Source organism: Syngnathus scovelli, chromosome 12 (genome assembly GCF_024217435.2).
Source record: "Syngnathus scovelli strain Florida chromosome 12, RoL_Ssco_1.2, whole genome shotgun sequence".
NCBI classification, from domain to species: Eukaryota; Metazoa; Chordata; class Actinopteri; order Syngnathiformes; family Syngnathidae; genus Syngnathus; species Syngnathus scovelli.
Genome location: NC_090858.1, coordinates 1,510,870 through 1,536,671, shown reverse-complemented (window position 1 = coordinate 1,536,671; position 25,802 = coordinate 1,510,870). Strand labels below are relative to the sequence as shown.

At 46.2% G+C, this 25,802-nt stretch overlaps 2 protein-coding genes across 35 annotated transcripts in view; both read left to right on the top strand.

The window, feature by feature from the left end:
- The window catches only part of dlg5a (discs, large homolog 5a (Drosophila)), a 29,607-nt gene extending 15,837 nt beyond the window's left edge, over positions 1-13,770 (top strand). Inside the window, exons 11-33 of one of the 2 annotated variants that reach the window (XM_068652665.1) lie at positions 562-694; positions 996-1,123; positions 1,200-1,375; positions 1,442-1,545; positions 2,364-2,456; positions 2,695-3,705; positions 4,210-4,327; positions 4,398-4,542; positions 4,977-5,080; positions 5,230-5,319; positions 5,393-5,561; positions 7,168-7,330; positions 7,410-7,543; positions 7,662-7,826; positions 7,909-8,092; positions 8,596-8,744; positions 9,401-9,571; positions 9,827-10,017; positions 10,098-10,241; positions 10,407-10,534; positions 10,725-10,834; positions 11,096-11,205; positions 11,270-13,770. In XM_068652665.1, the coding sequence (XP_068508766.1) occupies positions 562-694; positions 996-1,123; positions 1,200-1,375; positions 1,442-1,545; positions 2,364-2,456; positions 2,695-3,705; positions 4,210-4,327; positions 4,398-4,542; positions 4,977-5,080; positions 5,230-5,319; positions 5,393-5,561; positions 7,168-7,330; positions 7,410-7,543; positions 7,662-7,826; positions 7,909-8,092; positions 8,596-8,744; positions 9,401-9,571; positions 9,827-10,017; positions 10,098-10,241; positions 10,407-10,534; positions 10,725-10,834; positions 11,096-11,205; positions 11,270-11,373 (4,024 nt within the window). In that variant the 3' untranslated portion in view covers positions 11,374-13,770. Of the gene's footprint in view, positions 1-561; positions 695-995; positions 1,124-1,199; positions 1,376-1,441; positions 1,546-2,363; positions 2,457-2,694; positions 3,706-4,209; positions 4,328-4,397; positions 4,543-4,976; positions 5,114-5,229; positions 5,320-5,392; positions 5,562-7,167; positions 7,331-7,409; positions 7,544-7,661; positions 7,827-7,908; positions 8,093-8,595; positions 8,745-9,400; positions 9,572-9,826; positions 10,018-10,097; positions 10,242-10,406; positions 10,535-10,724; positions 10,835-11,095; positions 11,206-11,269 lie in introns of both variants that reach the window. The other variant, XM_049736959.2, reaches the window with a different exon arrangement.
- A 1,094-nt stretch (positions 13,771-14,864) lies between these two features.
- kcnma1a (potassium large conductance calcium-activated channel, subfamily M, alpha member 1a) overlaps positions 14,865-25,802 on the top strand; it is a 98,989-nt gene continuing 88,051 nt past the window's right edge. For 4 of the 33 annotated variants that reach the window (XM_049736974.2, XM_049736978.2, XM_049736977.2 and 1 more), the window contains exon 1: positions 14,878-15,937. In XM_049736974.2, the coding sequence (XP_049592931.1) occupies positions 15,635-15,937 (303 nt within the window). In that variant the 5' untranslated portion in view covers positions 14,878-15,634. Of the gene's footprint in view, positions 15,938-25,802 lie in introns of all 33 variants that reach the window. The other 29 variants (XM_049736969.2, XM_049736968.2, XM_049736966.2 and 26 more) reach the window with 18 other exon arrangements.

Here is a 25,802-nt window from a genome sequence, read left to right as displayed (position 1 = left end):
CGAGCAAAATCCTCCTTCTCCGTGTGAGCGAGTACAGAGCAATGCGGTCTGTCCTGCGGCTGGCTGCCTTTGTTGTATTTAAAAGCTGGTTGTTGCGCTCTGCGTGTGGTTGGGCATAAGCTGTAATTTTGTGCCTTCACAGATGACGGCGGGAGAGGGCTCACTCACTTGTTTTCCGGCATTTGCACACATGCCAAGATTAAAAATGTAATCCTACAACAAAACTGTTAGTTGGACAGTATTTGATCATATGGCGTGCAAAAGCGCCCTCTGCTGGCCTGTAGTGTGAATAACAAACATTAGTCAAAAGAATTTGCAGTTTGCTGCTTTAAGGTCACAGATACCTTCAGGGCATCACTCAGAAAGCAGATATTAAGATTAATGAGTAGGCATATGATTTTCTAGGCCACAAAGCAGAAAGCCGCAAAAACAAAAAATGCAGCAAGCTTGCATTTATTGAAAATGTCATTATGTGCACACTACTGGACACACACTAAAAATATAGCTGACATCTGTTTTCATCCTCCATCGGCTGACCTTTGACCATGTTGCTTCTTAAAGGGAGAAAATGGAAGGGCAGCTGGAGAAGGAGGCCCACTTCTGTCAGCTGATGGCCCACAGCTCTCACGACTCTGCCATCGACACCGATTCCCTTGAGTGGGAGACCGAGGTTGTGGAATTTGAGAAGGACAGGGTAAGAGTTGCCCTCTGGTTTGGATTCAATTCGGAGGTTATTTTTATCTTTGAATACAATTCAAGGGATTGTACCATTTTTTTATTGAAACAATGTAACCCAACCCTACGAAAAAGAAAAAGGGCCGGTGAAGAAAAAAACATGTTGACAGGATTCTGACTTTTTCTCACAATTCTGATTTGGATTTGTTGGCCAGGAAGGTAAAACAATCAAATGAAAAACTGTAATTACCGCAGTGTTTAACTTTCCCCTATACTTGTGTGACAGTTAAGGACATTTACTGAAGGCGTGCAATTTACAGGACGACATGGACTTGAAGGCGCTTGGGTTCGATATAGCCGAGGGGGTAAATGATCCATATTTACCGGGAGACTGTGGAATATTTGTGACGCGGGTGGACAAAGGAAGTATTGCAGACGGAAGGTTAAGGTGAGCGCGCTCGTATCTGGGAGCTTCCCGTTGACGTCCCTTAAGTAAGACTTGACGTCTTTCTTTGCGCTTCCAGGGTGAACGACTGGTTACTGAAGATAAACGATATCGACCTGACCAATAAGGACAGGAAGCAGGTGATGAAGGCGGTCCTCAATATCGGGGGGCTCATCAACATGGTGGTACGAAGGAGAAAATCTCTCGGGGGCAGGCTGCTCACTCCCGTTCACATCAACCTCATGGGCCACAAAGGTAGCTTGAGAATTTGACAACATTCATCCCACGGGTACTTAGTTGCTATTATCGGATGTGTTCCAGACAGCGGAATCGGTCTAGAAAACGGCGTCTTTGTCACCACCGTGGTGCAGGGCAGTCCGGCAGCCAGAGAGGGCACACTCGCTGTTGGAGACAGACTGATCGCTGTGAGTCATACGCTAACTTTTCACAAATCTTCTCCCTCGCTTCCTCATATTAAAAAAAAAAATATATATATGCTGCCTTCTGTTACATCTATCACACTGTATCTGACTCAAAATCTATTTGGACTTTCAAATCCAGGCTTTTTTTTTTCTCTCCCATTGCACGCAACTCAGATAATTATGGAAAGTAGAGAGGGGGGGAAAAAAACCCCCAAGTGAATTCTTTTATTTTCGATTAAATGCTCACGCCGCTTCTGGAGGTGAAATGGCGCACTGATAATAAGATGACTACAAATTGCGCCTCGAGTTTAATCTATTACGTAATCACGCTTGAAACTCTGTCTCGTACAAAAATTGACCAGTAATGTGATTTGAGAAAAGATGTCCGCTTCAGCGCTGGGAAGAGTGCTTGAATGTCAAACCCGGAAGGCAAAAGACACTTTTCACGACTTGATCAAATGCATTCATCTCCTTGTTCAGACCAACTTTAATCTTAGCCCAATATGACATCCTCCCTCTATTTCTTATCTCCGAGCGTCTTATTTCAACAATCCCTCTCAAGCATTGTCATGGAAATGGGCCGATTGAGGTCCTGCGCGCTGAACCACGCTGGCCTAGATTTCCTCCGCCGCCCTCCCCTTCCACCGCCGCTGACAAAATGTTTCAATCCCCGGGCGTTGCGCTGTCACCTGCGTTACATCGCTTTCAAGCGCACCGCCATCCACAACAAAGCGCACACCTGACAGGAAATGTCAGGCCAGAAAACGCAGCACCTTAATGAAGAAGGACCCGTCCTTCTTGCTGTCGTCTCCTCTCCCCAGATAAATGGCATCGCTCTGGATAACAAGTCGGTGACAGAGTGCGAGGCCTTGCTGAGGAACTGCCGAGACTCTCTCAGCCTTTCTCTCATGAAGGTGGGTCGCACACTTGCTCTCTCAGCCTCTTTTCATGAATCCTTCAAAGACCTTTCGTCCTACTTTTTTGTCTTGCCCTACATAGCAGTTGAGTAAGTGGGTCTTGTGAGAATGGTGCGTTCTTTGTTAATCGGGATTCATTTCTTTTAATTGTGACATGCACAAAGTTTTGGGTAACGAAAGGCACGTTTTGATTCAATTCAAGCAGCGGTTGACATGTCTGCCTTCTGCCTCGCAGTTTTTTCCTCACAGTACATCCGGCCAGAACATCTTTGAGAGTCTGCGTGATTCATCAGACAAGTCCAACGGGCGCATCCACCTGTCTGAGATCCACTCCCGGAATAGCCGCAACCTCAAACACAACAGCTCCACGCAGACGGACATCTTCTGCCCCGACATGGGGACGAGCGGCATTTCCGGCGAGAGGAGGAAGCACCGAGGGGAACCCGATGAGCTTTACGGGGACATGGGCAAACCCTTCTCCATGGGTTCTCTTCACGCCACGAGCCTGCGGCCAGCGTCCGACTTGGGCGCCGGCCGCTACGGCCCCAGCGCCTTCCAAGAGTGCTGTCCCTACTCCAAGGCGCCGTCCTCGCTGCCGTTCGAGCCCGTCTCCGCACCTGACTGCCTCACCATGGAGACGGCGCAGGACAGGAAGCACAGCGGAGGAACGTGGCCAAAGATGGTTGTGGGGGGCATGTCGGTGGCGCCGGATAACAGCGGCCCACTCTCGGCGGCAGCGCAGCTCTCCATATACAAATCCCCCAAGCAGAGGAAGTCCATCTTCGACCCGGACACATTCAAACGCCCTGAGACGCCCTCCTCTAAGATGGAGTACATGGCGGCCAATCAGATAGCGGCAGCGGCGTCGCACTCCCCCCAGCCCTCAAAGACCGACTCCCACTCCTCCTCCTCCACTCCCACCCCAACCCCGCCGACGCCCCCCACCCGCAGCGACTCCTTCAAGTTCAAACACAAACATCAGAGCAGCTCCACGTCCGACTGCACCATCACATCCGACGGCAAAGGCGACGGCGGCGTCTCCACGGCGGCGGGCGAGCGGGAGCGAGACAGAAACGGCAACCACTACTTCCTGGACGGCAAAGTCCTGACTTCGCGGAAATCGTGCGACGAGGACATCGGGCGAACCCGAGGCGAAGATCAAGAAGTGAAAAGGCCGCGACCTAAATCGGCCCCCGCCCTTCGCCGCAGGATGACACCACAGACCATCACTCTTCCCGCATTCCAGGTCAGTCCGTTAAGTGAATTAAAACTCGGATAACAATGCACTAAATCACCATTGTTCAAATCATCACGCCTCCTCCCCTCTGATAGATCAATAGCTTGTTTATTAAAGTGACACTATGTTGTTCAGAGGTGTGGGCCCTCAACATAGAGACACATTTGGCATCCTCCCAGCAGGCCAAAGCCTGCATATTTTTCCACCCTCACAATTTACAGCCCCTTCTACATTGTGCCAAAGGACTTTGCTTTTTGAGCCAGCGTGTCAGAGTGATCGATAGTACTGCACTGACACCGAGCACCCAGCCCGGGAGCTGACTCACTCCCCGGGGCTCAGTCAACCGGCGAGCCAAGAAGTAGACAGCCCCCGGACCACAAAAGCTCTCACGGTGGAGATAAATGTTTATTTTAAAGTACCACAATGTCATACCGCCGCCCCCCCTCGTGGTGCTTGATGGTGTTTTCTTGCCTGAAGGGGAGAACGCTCACCAGTTCCTGTCATGTGTCACAGAGCTACTCTGACGAGCATTCACCGGAGCCACGGGACATGCTGCGCTCCTCCCCCAGCCGCTCCCATCGGCACAGCGTCGGCTTTGTGCCCACCGTCTACAACGGCGGCCTCCCTCCCAGTGAGTCTCTCAACCACTCCATCTGCAACCTCGAACCAACTCACCGCGTCACCATCCGTTGTCTTGTCAGATTCGGCCCACAGGGGTCTGTCTCCGTGCCCCGCCGTGACGGCCGTGATGAGGAATCCCGTGTACACGGTGCGCAGCCATCGCGTCCATACCGGCAACTGTCCGTCAGTCGCCTCCCAGATCTGCCACCAGCACGCGCCCACCAGGTGATCTCCTCCCTGCACTTCCCGTTTTGGTTCAAGGGCTGGATGAAAAATAGCCAACAAAAACAAAGAAAAAAAGGTTGGCGGGGAGGGGGCAAGGGCTCATCGGTGGACAACCTTCACTTACCCTTATGATGTCATCGGCCTTCCAACGCAGCCGCTGATTTAGGTTGCGGTTATTATCAAAACGAGCAAGTCTTTTTCTTAGTGTTCCCTCTTTGGCTTCTACTGATGACTAATAGTTTCAAATGAATCTGTTCCCCATAGGGCAAAAGCGAATAATTCAATTCAGTTAGTGTGGCTTTGCTTCAATGTTTTACAGTGGCTGTTGGGGTCAGCCCGTCAGTTGAATTAACTGTGAAACATCTTACACGTTCATGCAATCCGTCTGCATAATTTCATTTCCGAAAGCTTCATGCCTCTTCTTCCTTTGCCAGCCCTCAACATCAGGGTCGCTTGAGTCTGGATCTCAGCCAGCAGAAGCGGGGCGGCGACTTCACCGAATCGTCGTCGTCGTCACGCGGCAGCCGAGCGTCACACGGTACACACTCACTGCCCTCCAGCGCACGACTCGGTCAGTCTGGCACGCACGCATGCACGTCCGTGTGAAGGTCGCACACTCCCTTGTCCCGATCCACTTTTCGGACGTTGCCCCCATTCATTCCTCTGCTATCTACCTTTCCACCACAGGTTCTTCTAATAATGTCCAGTACCGGGCAGAGAGAATCAAGATCCCTTCCACTCCCCGCTATCCTCGCTCCATGCTGGGTTCAGACAGAGGTACGGCAATCATGAGTAAAATGTTCAAATTCTTTCATAGGTAGGCGTTGTTTCTCGTTTTTTCCCCACACAGGCTCCCTCTCGCATTCAGAGTGCAGCAGCCCCAGCCTCATCACGCCGCCGCAGTCGCCGCTCAACCTGGAGACGTCGTCATTCGCCAGCAACCAATCGCAAGGCTCCATTTCCACCTTACCTCGCATCTCGGTCAGCCCGGTGCCGGTCGGCGAGCGCAGGAAGGACAGGTACGGAAGCGCTAATCTGTCGATTCCCGTCTGGGCGCCGCGTCCGCATTCCTCTAATGCTTGGTGACGTTTTTGGCTCTGCTGTCAAGTTGATGAGAGCGCTCGCTGTTGTGGGAGCGCACTGAGTTAAAAGAGATGACGCGGAGTGAGTGACGGAGAGGATGATAATAAGGATCATCTCGAACACTTGCCTCCGAGATGCTCCTTGAAGACTCCAAAGGTGTTGCCAAGCAACAGGTCCATCACTGTCAGAGCCACTGCGGCCCCTCAGCGATATTAAGAATTTCCATCTCCCGTGCTTATCATTTGCTTCTCTGTTGTTGCTCTCATTTGGCACGACAGCAGCCTTCAGTGAATCACACGTGTGTTGCTGTCTCACTTTGATGCCTGTGTGTCCTCCCTCTCTTATCTGCCTCCCGCTTCTCCGCCACACCTCCGGTTTCCAGATCGCTTTACCGTAACCGATCTTTTCTGAGGATTCCTCTGGCCGCGAGGCCGAGGTTCTCCTCTCTCAGGTGCCTCAGGTTCGTTTTGCCTCACGGCGCCGTTGGCATTGCGACGCCTTCCTCTCGACCCCTCCCGTCCCCTGTACCCGAGCCCCCCGCCGTTCACCCGCTTGTCTGCTGTTCGGCAGATGCCACGGGCAGAGGCAGAAAATCCTGTGCGGCATATTGAATGCAAAAGTAGATGTGAACGCTTGTTTAGATTGCTAGTCGTCTGCATGCTGCATTAGAACATCCCAGGAGGAGGCCTCTTGTTAGATAGCTACTTCTGTTTGACTATACAGTGGTACTTTGACTTATAAGTCAACATGTGAATACATTTTTTTGAACTACTATACGTTTTGAGTTTCAAGCAAAAATGTGAGGTACGAGATTTTAGCAATAGTGACAGCTCGATTTCGTTCTTCCATGCGTTATATTGCCCCCTTGTGGCCAAGGTACAAAGATAATAATTATCTCACGATGCAGTTTCATTTGATATATTCTATTATTGAATTATATTATTACTGTTCATGTAGTGCAATACAGCTAGTGCTATTTTTCTTATTCAAGAACATTTTGCAAAAAAATTGTTATATTTTGGGACGCAAGAGTTTTGAGTTACAAGCGCGGTGACGGAACAAACTAAGCTCCTAATTCAAGGCACCACTGTATTCATAATACATTTGTTGATCCTGTCTGCACTTGTCCCCCTTCACGTGGCGGAAATCCCTCTCCGATATTGCATGTGTCTTCCACACGGTCAATATGCATGCGTGTATATTGGCTGCAAGCCGAGTGGTCCTGCAGTCTGCAGTGTGTATGTTACGCAACGGCATTATTCGTATTACTCAACCGTGAGCTTTTGGGCTTGGCCGTGTTTGTACGCCACTCTCTTTGGCCCTCGTCTCTGGCTGCTAATCCATCCCTCTGATGTTCCTTCATGGAATTTCGTGCCATGCCCAATCCTGTCATGTTTGTAGAGGTTACGCACACACCCATCACTCGCTAATCATTTTGGGATTCCTCCCGGTAACTCAATCGAAGCTGAAGTTATACACATGAAAACAAGCAATTTTCCTCAAATAGTGATGTCCACTTTAAAGCAAATGATTTCCTCGCAGGCCTTACCTGGAGGAACCCCGCAACGTCATCGTGCACAAAGGCGCTGAGCCTCTGGGCATCTCCATCGTAAGCGGGGAGAATGGCGGGATCTTCGTCTCCAAAGTAACTGGAGGCAGCATCGCCCACCAAGCGGGCCTGGAGTACGGAGACCAGTTACTGGAGGTAAGTTACTTAGCCCAAGCCTACTTTATTTTGATAGCGTGTGGGTTATGCAAACTTAATTTCACCCTTCCTTTTTCAGTTCAATGGCATCAACTTGCGAAACGCTACGGAGCAGCAGGCTCGACTCATCATTGGCCAGCAGTGCGACACCATCACCATCATGGCCCAGTACAACCCACACATGTACCAGCTGGGCAACCATTCTCGCTCCAGGTACACACATATCTGTTTTTGTACATTTTTTGGGGGTAAGGTTTGACTTTAATGCAGCAATAACCCATAGGAAAACACTCTAAGCGCATTCTTGCTTAGCTTCTCTGCTTGGTTACAGCTCCCGCCTCGAGCCAGTCAGTACTCAGTCCACACCGCAGGGCAGCGGAGCCGCCACCCCGGAAAATCACTCCGCCATCGACACGCTCAGCGAGCAGGACGAGGGCACCCTCACGCCGTCCTCCAAGCAAACCACGCCCACCACCAGCCCCCGCAACTATGTCAGGTAAATCCAGTCTCGAAAGGACTAAAAAGCAAAACCATCTTTGGTCACGCCATATCGCTCTCTCTCACTTGTTGCCTCCCAGATCGCACTACGATAGCAACAAGAAGGCGGGCGAGCCGCGGCTAGTGACGGTGCACCGGCCGGGAGTAGAGGTGGGAATCACGCTGTGTGGCGGGAACCTGCGAGGCGTCTACGTAGACAGTCTGGATGAGGACAGTCCCGCCAGAGGAGCCGACGGCCTGCGACCCGGCGACCTCATTCTGGAGGTATGGCAGTTCCGTACCTAAATAGTGCTAAATGATTACTTCAAGTATCTTTTTGTTCCTCATGTCTTCTGTAGATTTCCAACAGCGGTTTATAAAGAGCTGGACTGGGAAGCCATTGTCATTAGCGCAGATAAAAAAGGCCCCTTTCATTTTGTAACTGCTCATTAGTTGAATTGATCTCAGCGCCAGTATTTTGTCATCTCACTCGGGCAATGGGGCAATGTACTTGCGTGTAAAATACCAAAATATCTCCTGGCGCGCCACCTTTGTCTCTGAATGGAGCTGCTTCATGGAATTAGCATTCAGCGTCGTCACCCTTTCTGTCCTTCAATCTTCCCTCCTGTTTGCTCTTTTCCTCCCCGGTGGCTCAAATCAATATGGCGCCTCTTTAATTCCGCTAAAAGCTTGTGCCGCCCACGTAAGATGCAGCAAATGATTTCTCAGGTAAACGCGCACCGCCAGTAATAACACTCCTTTTCTTTCGCCCCTGGCTTATTTTGCAGTATAACTCGGTGAATATGAAGAACAAGACAGCGGAAGAAGTCTACGTGGAGATGTTGAAGCCGGCCGAGACCGTCACGTTCAAGGTGCAGCATCGGGCGGATGACTTCAATGTGCTCAAAGATGTTCCAGGAGATGGCTTTTATATTAGGTACACACACACACACTTGCACATTGCACCACACATGCTCCCCATGTGGTTCCACGATCCGTTGCTATTAATAGCGCAGCCACCAGAGCGGCCCTTGAACAAGCAGGGATTTTTCTCATCTAACCAATTACGTCCCTCATCCTTTCTGTGATTCTAAATGTCCGATTTAGGTGACTTCATCTCTACTTTCTGCACGCACGCCACCACTAACATCCTTTTTTAGTTGCCGCTCAGGCTTTTTGTGCCTTATTTATAAGAGGTCAGGATTCATGGAGGCTGCTGATACCAGCAAACAGTAAGTGTTCCTCAGCATTAGTTGGCGCTGTACTATAGTAGTTAAACATCGTTGAATCATCATCTGATTCCGAAAGAAAAGGGAGGGGTGGGGAGCCGTGTTATAGCAGCTGCCGCAGTCACTTGTCATATAGGTAAGCGTGCTGGTGATGTCATGTGCAGTAAATACACTCGGTCCGCCTGGCTGGCAAAGATAGGCTGCTCGGGGGAAATGACTTAGGAGGCTCCAGCGGGACACGAGCAGGGCCCACAGCACGTGTGGATAAACTCGTCCTCGTTGTCGAGTTCACTCGCCAAACTGCCGCTCGTCTCTCCTCACCATCTTCAACATAACCGGCCATCTCTACTCCCCTCCAATCCAGAGCACTTTACGACCGCGTGGGCGAGGCGGAGGGCGACCTGACGTTCAAGAAGGACGACATCCTCTACGTGGACGAGTCGTTACCAAAGGGCAGCTTTGGGACATGGATGGCCTGGCAGCTGGATGAGAACGCGCAGCAGATTCAGAGGGGGCAGATCCCCAGCAAGTACATGTGCGTTGAGAAAACAAACACTTTTATCCTGATATTCATTCAGGGTGCATAAATAGAAACAAACAAACAAAAAAAAGCTTAATAATTGATCGCCAGTAAATCCAAAACTTTATTGAAATAAGCGATAATGGACTAATTCTTCAGTATTTACAGAGTTGGAAGATGCTCTCGATGGCTACATTGTTTTCCACGTTTATGCACTTGAGTTGATTTCACGGAGTACAATAACAATTAACACAAACTCCGATGTTCCAGGATGGACCAAGAGTTCTACCGCCGGCACAGCGTGACCGAGATGAAGGAGGAATCTGGCAAGACGCTTTCGGCCGCCGCCCGCCGCTCCTTCTTCAGGAGGAAGCAGAAGCACAAGCGCAGCAGCTCCAAAGACAGCAAGGAGACGGTGGCTCTGGATGCCATCAGCACCGACTCCATCCCCTTCCTGGAAGGTGAGCGAGCGAGCAAGTGAGCGAGCGGTGTCAGAGGTCCCCGCTGATGTCATCGTCACACGTGTACTTTGTGTTTATAGACTGCGTTAGCCTGGCCTACCAGAGAGTCCAGAAAGTGGAGTGCGCCTCTCCTAGACCCGTTCTGGTCCTTGGCCCGCTGACGGACCCCATCAAAGAGATGCTAGTCAAAGAGTCTCCGGGGAAGTTCTTCAGATGTGTGCTAGGTGAAGTTTTTTTTGTATTTATTGTTGCACAGGGAATGATCCAGAACAATGCTCTTCCACTAGATGGCTGAAGATACCTAACATTATTTCCAATAGCATAATTGCCCAAGTCATTTTTATAAAACAATGTAATCGAAATGTTTTCATTTCTCTTTGTTTCTGCAGAGGTGATGAAGGCGTCCCAACAAGCCATTGAGCGTGGCGTCAAGGACTGCCTCTTCATCGACTACAAGCGCCGCAGCGGCCATTTTGACGTTACCACAGTCGCGTCCATCAAGGAAATAACAGAGAAGGTACTTGCCCCATTTCAGCAAGCTTTAATCCGACATGATAACTCTGCATTTGTCTGTTCTTAATCTCTTGCCATAAGGGTTTATTGTACTTCATGTCGGACGTGAAATAAAGATGCCGGCAAGCAGCAAATCTTTTTTTTTTTTTTAATCCCCTTTGGTTTATGAGGGATTTGTTTGTTTTTCATTGCAGGGTTGTCACTGTTTGCTGGACATTGCGCCGCACGCCATCGAGAGACTCCACAGCGTTCACATTTATCCCATTGTTGTCTTTGTTCGCTACAAAAATGCCAAGCAGATCAAGTAAGTGGCATCATAACACACACAAGGAAATGGCTGGATGTCAATGTTGTATGTTCATTCTCATAAATCAATGACAATGTGCCTACACAGCTTAAAAGATGTCATCTCAGCAAGACTGTTTTTAGAATAGAATTTGTATCTTGTTTTTTTGAAAGATAGCTCTGTTTTTTGTCTTCAGGAAAACAGAAATGGTGAAAAACAATTTAACACTATCTCCCTCTATCCGTTCGTAGCTAATGGTCTGTCTACGTTTGTCCCCAGGGAGCAGAAAGATCCTGTTTATCTGCGAGACAAAGTGTCTCAGAAACATTCCAAGGAGCAGTACGAAAGCGCGCAGAAGATCGAGCAAGACTATAGCAAGTTCTTCACAGGTGTGTCCGTGTGCACGCGTATACGTTTCTCCGGTGTGTTTAACGCAACGCGTCTCCATCGCAGGTATTGTCCAAGGCGGCTCCCTCCCGTACATTTGCACTCAGATCATGACCATAGTGGATCAAGAACAAAGTAAAGTCCTGTGGACTCCGCTCGGCTGCCCTTAGCGAGGCAAAAGGAGCGCTGGTCCTCAACACTAATTCATGAAAGCTTCCTCACAACATACATAAGGTACACTACATTGTAAATTATTGATATCTATTTTTCGTTATTTTCTCCAAGTCCTTCAGAGCAGGCACGTAGCACTGGCTCTCCACCTTCAAGCTCATTCAGTCTTCCTGAAGGACTCATTGGTGGTGTGTGTGTGTGTGTGCTGAATGTGTGCTCAAATTGCGTATGCGTGTGTGTGTGATCAATATTGACTCTAGTGAGCCTAATCCAGCCTCCACGCCCTCTGTTGTATACTCAGAACCTTAACACTATGTTCACAACCGAGCAAAGGAGCATTGGGGCCATGCCGAAAGGTGGGAAGGAAAAGTATGGGACAGGAAAAAAAAAAATTCAAATCGGAATGGAATAGAATGAGAGTGGAAAAAGTTGTCATTTTACAAGAATAAGGTTATTTTTGTACATAGGAAAAATAATGAGATATTTACATAATTATTTGCTTTATATAAAAAGGTAACGAATAGTGCCCGTTTTTTTATGTTAAAACATGATTTTGCTTTATTTAGCTTTTTTTTTTTAAACACTACCATTTTATTTGACTGAATTGAGAGTTTTTTCATTTTTGGATTTTTGTCATGTGATGAGACAAACACATTGCGTGTTATATTATGATGTACAATTATGTCTTTATTCTTGCCCCTGTATTATTTTAGTTTCACTTTAATCTTAGAAAATGCTGACATTTCCCCTCCATAATATGACATAAATATAACTTTATTCTTGTAAAACGATGTTTTCCTCTCGTAATGCGAAGACTTTTTTTTTTTTTTTTGGTGCTTTTCATCATGGCCCTAACTCTCACTCGGTGTAGCAGTTCCCACGGACGAACCCCACCACACAATTATGCACCCGACTGACAACTATTTCGTTTGTGCTCAAGTCTGTTGTATTTGTTGTTGTTGTAACGAGTGTTAAGGCGGTTGTCATGACGTACTGTAGCTGCGCTCACATTGCCCGCGCCGACGGACGGCAACCGCACGTTAGCTCTATGCATTGTTTCCTCTTTGTAGTAGCAGGGAGTGTGCCAGCGTTTATCACGGGCCTTTCGGAAAGTGCCTTCTGTAGAAGACGCCTGATCTCCAAGCAGCCCCCTCCCCCTCCCCCAAGTAGACTTGTATGTGTGTGTGTATTTGTTCACTTCCGACACGGGGCTGTGGCGGCGAGCGCGTGACAATGGCCGACTTGTATTTTTTTTGTTTGTTTTTTAAGAAGGTCGGAGGCCGATATGGCTTCCAAACGGGTTCAACTACTCAGAATGCACTCCAGGGCTAGACAGACCACTGTGTAATTATATCCTCCTGTCTCTTTAACATGTATTTAACAACATAGAATATGCAGACACACATAAAAAAAAAAAAACACTATATATATATATATATATATATATATATATATATATATATATGTATATATATATATATATATATATATATATATATATATATATATATATATATGTATATATATATATATGCATATATATATATATACACACACATATATACACACGCACACAGTATATAAATCTATATAGAAAAGAATATATTCCGTGTATTTTCACTAGGTCACGTGCCTACGAAGTTCTGGCAGTCAAGTTAGCATGTTGGTTTTATTTGTCTTTTTGTGGTTAATTGTCAGTCACCTATCAATGTACTCTTGAAAAGAAGAGACGGTATGAAGCAACATTTGCAGGGTAATATCTTCAAGTCATCATTCGTTGAGTGACATTTGTTATTTAATTTCGCTTTGAGGAGGGAGGAAGAACTATGGACGGCCTTCCCGCAAACAATTTTCTCGTGCCAAAACTCCACTAAAAAAAAAAAAAAAACGACTCAAGCCGTTTTTACGTTTGTTTTGCACTTGTTCAGCTGTGAACTGTAAACATGTAACTGTTGCCAGGTTTTCAGTAGGCTACCAATACTAGGTACTATCATTTCTACTGTAACTAATTAATATTTTATTTTCAATGTCTCACATCAGTTCCGTACATTTCATCAAGGGCCTTTTTATTCTGACGAGATCAAAAAGGAACACATATTTGAATTATTCAAAAATTTAAAAAAAAGGGATCTATCTATTCTTGCACAGTTTTTCAGAGGAAATTTGGTCCACCAGTTTGTCTATTGGGCTTAAAAAAAAAAAAACTAAAAAAAGTCTAAAGTGTAATGTTACTATTTTTCTGTGTAGATACTAGCACGTTAGAGGAAAATGCCGTATATTACATGTATGGTTGTCGATGCGATGCAGGTACTGATTGAACGTCTCTTTTTATGAACAGAATGTGATTTGTATGTTGAGACATTAACATAATAAAAGTCTTTTGTTTTTTGTCCGTATCACAACTATCAGTGTTTAATTAAAGTGTTTTCATCATTTGAAAAGCCGTGTGCTCACAGGGCATGTCATTGGGTACATTCATGTAATTGGCTACTTTCATTGTTGGACTTCTTTTGCACATTAAAAAAAAAATGCAGTGAAGTTTAATGGTAAAGCAGTACCTCTTCCTCTGTGGCAGTTCCTCATCTTGCCAGCCGGGGGCGTCCCCTTTAACTATTAGGCTATACTGCTGTACGTATTTATATTATAAACCGCTGCTTTCAAATGCTATCAACTTTGGATATTCAAAACTTAAAATATTTTACAAATGCTCTAAATTATAAACCTCTCAATATGGATAAAATATACTAAAAAAATATATAATAAAATATATCGTGTGATCAACTCACTGTGGCCCCCTCTTAAGGGTAGCATGATTTAACTTTTAAAAACCTTCAGAGGGTCCCCCCCCCCAAACATTTAATATAAAATATGACTTAAAAAGAAACTAATTATAGGTAAAAGTATTAGGACACCCATTATGAATGAATTGTGACTTATGCTTGACCCCTGACATGCACCTGCATCAAGGGCGGGCTCTCTCTCTATTGTTGCAGGCTGGTGACACATGTGGCAGCGTGCATGTGCCCACCAGGCATCCCCGGGGTCGCCTGTTTTTCAGGACCCCAGACAGCTGTTTCTCCTCCAATCTATCCTTTTTTAGGCCCCGCTACACATGCTCTGTGCTCTTGCTACAGTTGCGCCTCACCAATCTGCACCTGTTTATTTTTTTTAGCCTATTATGTGATCTTTAATGACCGGAAAATACATTCATCACACTTTAGTTGTTTACCTAATGAAAACTTCACGCATGGAAAGACAAACACTCGCAACTGGGAAAATGGAAGCACTATGCTTAATGAAAGTGTCACGTAATGATTTGATTGACAAGTAGAATCATGAGGTACTCTGGCACAATTGACTTGGAATTTCTTCAATGAATATAATGAAAAACATGTATAAAATACAACTCCTTTAATTAAATGAAGACGTGCACATGAACAATCACCGTGCAATTAAAATAAAGGTATATTTTGTAAGATAAACAAGTTTGCAAGTTTTTGCGTTCATTTAACATGATTTAAAAAAATAGTTTGAACTTTTTGTTTTCGGTTTTATTAGCGCCCCCTTGTGGAGCGTTCTCGCATCCTCTTGACAGGCGCACAGCTGTGAGGGAGACACTAACGAACACACATGGCACACGCCCGTTTCTCTCTCTCTCGCTCGCTTTCTCTCTCTCGCAGTCACTGTGCACGCATGCACGCAGTCGTCCACTAGTCGAATCCATGCAGCCTCCTTTACTCGGCTGACGACGGCCACCGGAGCACCAGAGCTCCTCCGCGGCTCTTTTGGCCACAAACGCCCGCAACAGTCGCCTGTCAGAAGTGTCATCGAAGGCGGAGGGGGAAAAGGACCGAATGGAAGACGGCTAGTGCAAGGTGTCCCAAGCGTGGAGCGTTTTATTCATCTCTTGTTTCATTTTCAGTGTTAAAGTGTTTACGTTGTGGAAGGTTGTTCCCCACCGCTACCCCCCTGCGGGACGAAAGCTGTCACCGGCGGCTGCAGGCAGGCCGTCGTCGTCGTCGTCTTCCATGGCGAACGGTGACCCGCACTTGTCTGATTTCGACTCCAACTGCCAATTGGGATGTTAAATGCCTCCGCGCAGCTGCGGCTATTTTGCTTTTTTCACGTGACGCTAAACAATTGACGGGATCTCCAGCAAGAGAGTCAATTGGGGGAGGTTGTTTGTTCTCGTGGTTCCCCGGGCGATATGGCTGGTGAGTGGGGCTGGGGACGCCGGCCAAGGCTCTCCAAGGCTCCCCCATGCTAGCCGAGGCGGATGGCACGGTCCCCCATGGCAGCGCCAGCTCTATGAGGACAAGCGATAGCGACCCTCCGCCGCCCAAAGCCGCCGCCGCCGACTCCTCGATCCTCATCTTCAAGATGCAAGACGTCGTCATTCCCTTCTCGTCCGAGGTGCCCTGTGACAATAATGGGCAGCGCATGTGGTGGGCGTTCCTCGCCTCCTCCATGGTGACCTTCTTCGGGGGGCTCTTCATCATCCTGCTGTGGAGGACCCTCAAGTACCTGTGGACCGTGTGCTGCCACTGCAACGTTAAAAGCAAGGTAAGGGGGTGATGTTTTCTTCAATTTGTGCATACTTGCAAAGACCAGAGTTTGAATTTCCGTGTACTCTTTGTTGGATCGGATCCCAAATAATTTGACTCCAAACAGTCCCTAGATGTCAATGTGTATGCTTCTCTATGTGCCCTTGATTGACAAGTCACCAAAGGTCTCCATCTCACCCTGATTGAAGTATCTCCGATTAAGTGGTTGTGCAGACCCTTCCTGGCTTAATTCGCTTCATTTGCCAAAATCTCAGCAGGGGTCGGCGCCAGCTCTGGTTTGCCTGAGAATCACTCTCACTCGCTCCCAGCTGTCTGTTTCATCCATGCACTTGTACGAAATAGTGGGCTACTTTAGTTTGAATCATGGTTCTGACTCACATGAGTGGGGGGCGGCAAGCAGTCAGTCCCCACTTCTCCCCAACTGCAGTGTGTTTTATTTCATAATGGCTGCGGCCGGGAGCTGCTTTGATATTTGAGATGTAAATAAGCTAGTCTTGTCGCTCCGTCTCAGGTGAAAGCAGAAGGGGTTTTTAAAGCGCCTTAATAATGGACGGATGGACGGATAAGTGGGTGCTCGCGTGATCTGCTTTGACCTTGATGTGTTGGTGCCGTCCGTGTGTCCAGTTCAAATGGAAGGGTGATATACCAAAGATCTCCTCGGTACAAGCATGTCATGTTGCTTAGTTCATGTTTTTCTTGCTGAGAAATATCGTTATCATCACAAACTTGACTACAACTAACTACTTTGAACTATTCCAAAAACGTATCATCTTACTGATAAATTCAGAAAAAGGTCCAAACGGAAAAAATAATTGTGGATTTGTTCTGGGCCTAAACCACAACCTTCTTTGAAAATCTGTTCATCAGTTTTCTTGTAATCCCACCAAACGCAGATGGTAATTAACCTCGTGACAACTTCCATGCTCCGTTTATCTATTTTGCCTCTAAAAATGTGTAAACACCAGTCGCATCATCTAACAGGCCTAATTAGATTTTTATGAAACAGGATCTGTTTGCCATTTGGACAGCTTTTTGATCTGCCTGTCCCCTTATATAAAAAAAAAAAGAAACCATGTTAGAGGTTCCACTCGTGTTATATTCTGGACGTCTGCGTCATACCGTTGGGTGACTTTGGTAGGCTTCACACTCGGCTGCTGAGGGAAGAGGCTCGTTAGGAGTATTAGAGAGGTGGAAACAAGATCCGCCCGCGTTCAGCTGACTGGATCGGCCGGCCGGCTAAGTCCGCAAGTGTCAAGAACGAGATGTGTCTTCGTTTGGCTGCGGGTGGAAAGACTTTCTTTGGGGGGATGTGAGAATGCAAGAGGAAGGCGGAAGCCAAACCAGCCTGTTGCTATTGACACGCAGCTGTGTCCTAATTCTTGGAAGCCATTGTAGTCTCCGTTAGGGCTTTAAGAGGATAATTGTAGAGGGAGATCAGTAGATGCTGAAAACGTCAAGTGTCTTCCCAGAAACACCAGATAGCATACCGACCGGGTCCACATTCTGGACACAACTACAGTGGTCTAGAAAGGCCCCCGATATTGTTGTTTTTACTTAAATAACAGAAGTGGAAAAAAAGAAAAAAGCACCTGTCTTGCTTAATCAACTGCCCTTTTTGTCTTACTAAAACGGTTTCCAATATGGGAACGAATCACTTAAGGGCGCCTGCCGTTATTATTGAATGGCATTGCTGAATGTAAAGCTTGTTTTCTGTGTTGCTGTGCTTCTTCTCCTTCCTCTCCGCTGTTTGGTTATCTAATCGTCTAGTTTATGTACTCTGCATCATGCCACCTCCAGAAGTTCTTACATGATGCCTCTGCTAGTGGAGATGCGTGTGGGAGGGAGGAGCGTAGAAGCTTTTGTAACATGACGTCTGTTGGAGAGGCTGCTGGAAACATGGCGTTGGTAGATTCAGAGAGGAAAATACTTCTAATAGTATGGGGACAATCTCTGCCTAAAGTAAAGTCTCTTTAGCATTCCTGCTAACATCTGCTTTGTTTACGTTTCATTTCTTCTCCTTGGTATCACACAGGCCCAATTCCATTGATGGCACAAGGGCCAATTTCCAAACCCTCTCCCCTCAGCGTGTTTCTTGCTCCGGTCACGTCCGTCATTGATTTACTGCAACATCATTTTCATTGGCATCCAATAAGTTCAAGACATTGGCTCCGAATGATTCCAAAAGACCTGCACCAGGGCTTTTGATCACACCTCCCGACTCCTAATTCAGCTCGATCAGCTTGTAGTTCAGCTAAGGACACGGGGATGTTTACTGCTTAAGCCCACATACTGGATAACTTTGTTCCCACGTAGCGGAGTTCAATATCAGCATTTCTTCTTGTTTATTCCGCGAGTGCTTTGGAAGCGCCGTAAAGGTTGTTAATTAATAATTATGTTGCCCTACGGAGGACAACCTGCCCACATGAAATTAGAGAGTGTATACGAGTACAAGCGACGTACATACAATGTGTGTTTTGGCGAGCGGCAGCTGATGTGGCAGCTTCAAGCTCCTCCCCCCAGCAAGGCATAACACATGCGTGTTAAAGTGCACTTTAGAGATGACAGTTGTCAGGATTGTACAATTGTTTCTGTCCAAACAGCTCAAGTAGAAGGTTGACGTTGCAGTGTACCTGCCCCCGCCCGTCTTGTGTAACTTCCACTTGTGACATTTAGCTTTGTCATCTAATCTAGCTCACAATTTGATGGGACTGTTTGTGGCATGCACATGTTCTCGCCTCGCCTCGCCTCGCCTTTACAATTGTTTCCCTGTGGTGAATGACACAAGTGGTCACAAATCAGAGCAGGTTTTATTGCATTTTTATTGTAAATTCAAATGACACTTTTGTTATTTTATTGAAACAGTTTTGTGAAGCAATGCAGTACAATTATTTTAATGGCTTGCGGGGCAGTTATGAATGAGCCCTTTAAACCCTGCCTAGCAACAAGTGACTGGTGAGCAGGAAAAAAAAAATCGGAGTAATTCTGCTGCTCTAAATTTCCACGATAGTTTAAAAAACCCGCTGCAGAAGCAATTTAGAGTGCTGCATTAACTCCATCGAAGTGCTCGCTGCCTATATTAGACGAGTTACAATGACAACTTTTAGCAAATGCTTTGAGGAATTGAGCCCAAGATGAAATGCAAGGAAGCACACTCATAACTCAGACTACACCGATTTTCTGCTTGATTGTGTGTGTTCTAAATGTTTGTTTCTTGGCGCGCCAGCCAGCGTCTAGTGGGACTATTAAAAATTCATCCTGTCTGGTCCAGATTTTGATGTGCTGTTTACGTTGCCCACTCAGCTCTGGTGCTGGGACATATTCTGCAAATTCATAACAAACCCCGCCTTTTTTAGGAATAGAGAATCGGCTGTGTTTCGAGGACATTTGATATATTCCTTGCATTATGATTATTGGCATGTTTTACATAGCGGCTTTGTTTGTGTAGTGCCTTAATATTGTCATGCTCCAGTTTAAATTGTGTTCTACATTCAGTTTGATTTCATCTTAAATTCCCACAAGGCATCACATTTGTTGCTTGGACTCATCCACTAGTTTAACTACTATTGTTTTAATACCGCTAGATAAATTCCAGTTAATGTGCACCGCCCAGTGATGCATAGCAGCAGCAGCAGCAGCGGCAGCCTGAAGGGAATTTTTGCATCACAACAACTCATTTCCATAAGTGAACGTTGCTATTGATTTTGGTGCACTGAAGCTTGCGAGCATTTAATTGAATGCTTGGAAATCCTTCCCAAGTATGTGTCTCTTCATCTCGACCACAATAAAATGAGAGGAGTGCTCTGCCGTTAATGCTAATGGCTTGCGTAGGTGTCTGCGCAGACCCGGTGTGAGTGGATGCGTGTGTGCGTGCGTGTGTGCATGTGTTGTCGTGTGCTTGGCGACACACCAGCTGTGTTTTGAAGAGCTCACGCCCCGACGTCAGCTGTCGCTCTCACGAACCTCGGCAGTCACCAAAATAAAATGCTGCTATTGTAGCATTCTGCAATAACAAGCTGGATGTACAGTTACATGGAAAAAAAAAAACAAATATACGTATATATTTTCCCTCACAATTATTATACCATAGGAACCTGATATCGGTATCGCTGCAGTTTGTATTTACAGTTTGTGCCAAGAATTTGGCAGTAGAACGTGTCCCATTGCCATGTGAGGAATGCCTGGCTCTAACATGTTCTTGTGGTCGCTGCAGGGTTCCCGGGGTGTCGGGCGATGGGGGCGGGGGGGAACACTTTCCACCACAACAGCAATAAAGGTGTCAGCAGTCCATCAGTGTTAAATTTAGCCGATAAAAATCGAGTACTCACCGACAATACTCCATGAGAGAAATACAGTACATCCAACCCAAAACACACTTGTTCCAAGTTTGTGCTTTTTTTCTTACTTAATAATGGAAAAAAAAGAGTCTTTTTATTTTTTTTGTATGGACTCTGAAGTCAACAACAGCTAACGATCATCTGTCTTGTCCCCCTCAGTGGTCCAAAGTGGCATCTATGACTCATGAGTTATTCTCCTTCGGACAGCCACCCTTTTCTCGGCTCTAATCCTTAATTCACCAGCCGTGATTTGATGGCCATCTAGGGACAACTTTAGTGCGCCACGCTGATGTATGTTAATCCTCAGACGAGGAGCGGCCATATATCAAGCAGGACTATGTATATCATGAGGCCGGCTGGCTGTCATGTTGTTATGTCTTCTTTGGCCCGTCAGCGTGCTATTAAAAGGACATCCACACCCCAGGAAGTATTGCTAGGTTAAAGGTTAGACGGGACGGGACAGGTATACCTGGCTCGGCAGTGGAGGGGAGCATTTCCCCGATTGGAAATGTGCGATAGGTGATACATGTCAAATTGGATGTGCAAAACCATTTGGGTATAAATGTGCCGCTTGACACCAGCTAGGATGTAGGCGGGAGCTAGCTGCCTTGTTACCTTGCGATTTAGCACTTGGATGGCAAGCGCAATCATGGCTGACAGTTGCTTAGATTGTTTTTTTTTTTGTATCTCTCCCGGGCTCCTTAAAAAAGAAAGTTGGTGTTTTGGTTCCCCTGCAGCCATGCAATGTTAACACTTGATGTTTATGAATGGAGCTCCAAAATGTTGCTGATGTCATCAAAGGCCACATAACGAATCGCTGGCTCGCAGGATGACGTAAACGCGGTTCAGCTAATGAATAGTTAACTGTTTGAATTGAGGAATCCGTTTTAGTGTTCCACCATTTTGCTCACTATGATGTGAATAATGTAGTCCGCCTACTTCTCTATTTCTATCTGTGAACTAGCGAGCCAACAGAAAAACAAGTGTTGGCCATTCTCATTTCTCATTAAAACAGATATTTATTATTCAACATTTTTATATCACTGCTAAGAAAAAATAACAGTGTAACCAAGCACAAATTGTCTTTTAATGAAACCAGAGTGTTTATCTAAAGCCTCATTTCATGGCCATTTGTGTTCGCATAGAAACAGTAGAGCCTTTATTTTACATTTTGCATGCAAATCAGAAATGAAACATCTCCGCCGTGAAATTTCCCAGCTCTTTTCTGTTTTTGATTATCGACGGCTTCCACGAGCGCACGCCACCGCCCCGGCAATCGGGGTGAAATGTGGACAACTCGCAACTCGTCATAATTAGCCCTCGGATGGAGGCTCAGCGTCAGGGTTACTGCGGTGACCTTCAAAGATCTCGGCAGGCATTTCCAGATTGATTCTCACACACATGCACACACAAGAGTGTTGTCATTCTCTTAGGGGGTTCGGTGTGTGTGTGTGTGTGTGTGTGTGTGAGAGTCAGCTATCACTACGGCGACCGAGCGCTCGCAGCAACATGTCTGGGTTAACCTCAGTGAGGGCTAGGCTAATATTGCTAATCGTCGTCTTCCGTGCGGGCCGACGGCAGCTTGTTTTTCCTCAGCGTGCCAGCCATGTGCTGTGCCCTGTCTAAGAATAACTGCTATTATTTTAATAGGCTAATAATAATAATGTCAGCTGTGCTGTTCTGGATTTCAACTTCTCGCAGGGATTAGAACACCACGTTTTGTCTAGTCATGGGAATCTTTTTTACTTGATATAAAAATGCCTGTTATAAAATCAACAGGGTCATGACTTTGCTTATGGTTTATCTCAGCCAAGGTCGTCATCAAAATATGATGGTTTATGTTCAGCAGAAACAGCTTGCCCGCCTTTCTCTGATCCTCCCTGCCAAAACCAAAATTCAACCCCAGTTAAATTCCTAAAGTGGAATATTGTCACAGGAAGACGGATCTTTGCACTAGAACAAAACGACCAGCATCCATTCAGCGAATGTCTCGCGTGGCAGATAACAAGGACAGTGGGATGTTTTTACGAGCAGCGAACAGCGTCTCGCTCGCTGAACACCGCTCAGACAAACTTAGTTGGCCGTCTACACATTGGTCTGACATTTTCCAGTCTGCCTGCACAGCACGAGTAAGCCCCGCCGCCAATTACAGCCTCGTTTGATGCGGAAGCTACCGTCTCGCTCAGGTTGAAGCCGGCGTTTAGTTTTTTTTTTCTTTACCCTTTAAAAATCCTTGAAGGCAGGAAGTGAGCGAGGAGGCCCGATCTGAGAGCGTGGCGAGGTGCGCTAAAAGGACGCGGTTCGAACGGCGGCATGTGTAGACGTCGACGTGCGAGATGATGCATCATCGGCGGATAATGTGCAACTGACGCGCACGTCGTCTTTCATTGCTTACTTCATCTCTTGACACATTTTGACAAGCGTACAATTTACCGCCGTTATTATCCGGCATCAATAATATCTTCCAGTTGATTTCATTTTCCAGTTTGTTTACACAGCTCTTGTCAATTGTGCAATTGTCCCTAATGTTGTGAGCGCTGAGCGTCTCTACGCGAACAGACTTTTGAAAAAGTCTCGAGCATCATTTTGACCACCTGTGCATCCCAGTTGTGTCAAATGAAGCAAGGTACTCGGTTTGTGAATGTATGCAAAAATAGTGAGCCTTATCTTAAAGGAATGCTGTAAGTCGACCTGTCCAAATGCAATGATTATTATGTGCTGGGGCTGCGGCGGGGATTAGTTGTAATATTCAGACTGGCGGTGTGAGAGGTGGAATCCATTGGCCACACTTGCGCAGGCACAATTCCCTGATTTGGAAGCTTGTATTAAACAGAACGGCAGGCTATTCTGCGCAAGCCAAGGCTGTTCAGCACCACGGAGAGCGCCGGCGGGGACGACTAAAGTAGACGAGAGTGGCTCTCTGGCTGCTGTTTAGTATGATAAAGTGCTTGAATGTCATCTTGTCTCTTTGTTTGAACCTTTTAGTTGATTGTTTGAGCAAACACCGAGGTAAAAAGGGGGCGATGGTGCTTGTGTGTTGTCTCTTACTTGAAAGTAGCACATGTGGTCTGCGGCAAGCATTATTAGCTTTGCAAAGGCAGAATGTTTCATGTGGCTCTGGTTTTAAATGCCGTTTAAGTCTGCCGATGTGCCTAATAATGTGGCCAGTGAGCGGGTATTAATATGTAATGGAAAAGCAAGACAGACCACAATGCATAATGGATTCTTTGACAGCCATTCATCTGACGTGAAGTGATTGTAGTCTACTGATTGATTTTCATTTAATGTCATCTTAAAATCGACACTGATTAAAAACAGTTAATTGCACTTTGGAATTTAACAGCATACTGCATGTTAGATTTAGTTAAAAAAAATTCTAAATATATATTCGTTACTATCATCATTATGGCTAGTCATATAATTTTAAAGTTGAAACAAATTGAGTAACTTCACATTATTATTTATATCATTAGATTATTCAAATTTATTTGTGACCTGTTATTTCATCATAAAAATAGAACATGAAAAAAAGTATATTGTCAAAAGTTTCACAACTTTTATGACATCGACTATAAACATGATCATGCAAAACCAGAACTATTTTTCATCCCCAAAAAATAATGAGAATATCCCTCGTGTTTCATTCAAAAACAATCATTACTCGTGAGATGAATGCCTTTTGTTGCAGAGTGGCGATATGTAAAAAAACAAAGCAAGTGACAAAGACAGTCATTTGTTTGTGAAGTGCCAAGCATCTCGGGAGTACGACACGGCAGACGGATTTCCAATAGAGACCATTTTTGTTGGCAGCCGCGCTTGTAAAAAATGTGACAAGCGGGCAGGAGTGGGTTGGCACATGTGCACAAACAGCCAGTCAACCGTTGTGTCAGTAGGTGGGGGCGTGGGTTTGAGGAAAAACAGCCCCCCCATTCTTCCCCTCCCATCCCATCCCACCACCGATACAAAAGAGGCTTTAACATTCCGAGGCGCGCCGACATCGCTTTCTTGTCTGCCCTGGTCCTCCTCGTTGTTCAGGTGTGCCGAGTGGCGCTAACAGACTTAGCCACGCGCCATTTGACAAGCAAAGAAGTTGATGTTTGGATGCTCACCCCGATGACAGCGACGTCAGGCTTTGTTAATTCCAAACGCTTGTTTTGACGCGCAGACTCAATGCTTGTTTAATTCTCGTCTGACTAAAATGTACCTTCCGGGTCAATACCTGACGGGTCTCAGAGTGCGAACGCTTGACTTGTGCCGACAACCCAGCGGACCCAGTTCATTCCTTGTGCTCCAACGGAACCAACACGGTTGCAAAAATACCTCGCATTACAAACGCTCCCTTTAAATGTATGGAGCATGGAACATAAGCTTCAAGCTGGAGCTGACCTGACCTTTGAACCTCAGCACTGTTGCGCATTCTACTCGGAATCTAGGTCACTACGTTGATCGCTAACCCCGATACCCGATAAGCTCATTTAGACGCGATCCGCCACTGTCACTGCTATCTCGGATCTTCTTCTTGCGTATCTTTTCACTTTATGTCTTGTGTATCATGGTTTCCCTTAAGGATGCGCCTCTGCTGGTCGCATCAGAAATGGAAAACCGTGACTTTCACCTGTTTCCACTGGGGGGGGTCGAGAGCAAAGGTGGCGAAGGTCGTGGGAGAAATGGACCTGTCTGCATGTTCTCATGTGACAACTCCAGCTAGGGCTGCTTTTTTTTTAAAATTGTGTTTAGCTGTTAGCCATTCGAGTCTAGCCACTGCACCCATCACCCATCCCAAATAACACAGAGAAAGAAATCATTTACTCCTCTGCAGCCTTGCTTTTTTTTTTTTTTTTTTTGCACGCAATGACATATAATTAGCCCAAACATTCTTCCTACTGCTGCTTGTGGATTGCGCGTGAGTGTGTATGTTTGTGTGTGTGTGTTATGGAGAGCACAGCAGTGGTCAGCCAGTGGGCAGGATAACCCCATGCCTGATGCGCAGGAGATTGCAATGCAAAATGTGATTTATTGCTGCCTCATGGCCAGCTTCACCCCTGTTGTTTTTGTGCACTCACAGTGTATATGGTGGATGCCTTCCCCCGTGAAAACCCGTGGTTGCTCCGCCCCCAGCACTGTCTCTGTGTCTCGGTCATAAAGTTCGACCTGGCGTTTACCTCCTGGAAGGCTGCCGGACCTCCAGCTTGCCAGTGCTCAGGAGCACGCGGTGTTTTGTGTGACCCACTGAAAGTAACAGTTGCACTTTAATACTATAACAAATTATTATTACATTTGTGAATTTAATATTAAATTGAAAAGTAATCGTTCAATAATATATTTTCATAAAATTATTTGTTTCCCCTTGACATGAGTGAGTTTATAGCATTTAAAAAAAAAAATCTGGTTTGGTGACAAATTTCTTCCTTTAATTAAAAAAAAATTGACTGTGTGCAATACTGCAGGTTTCAGCTGCATAGAACGTCATGCTGTCTATCCATGTAGCCGTGGCCGCACATCCGTCCATAATGAGCGGCAGATCTGTAG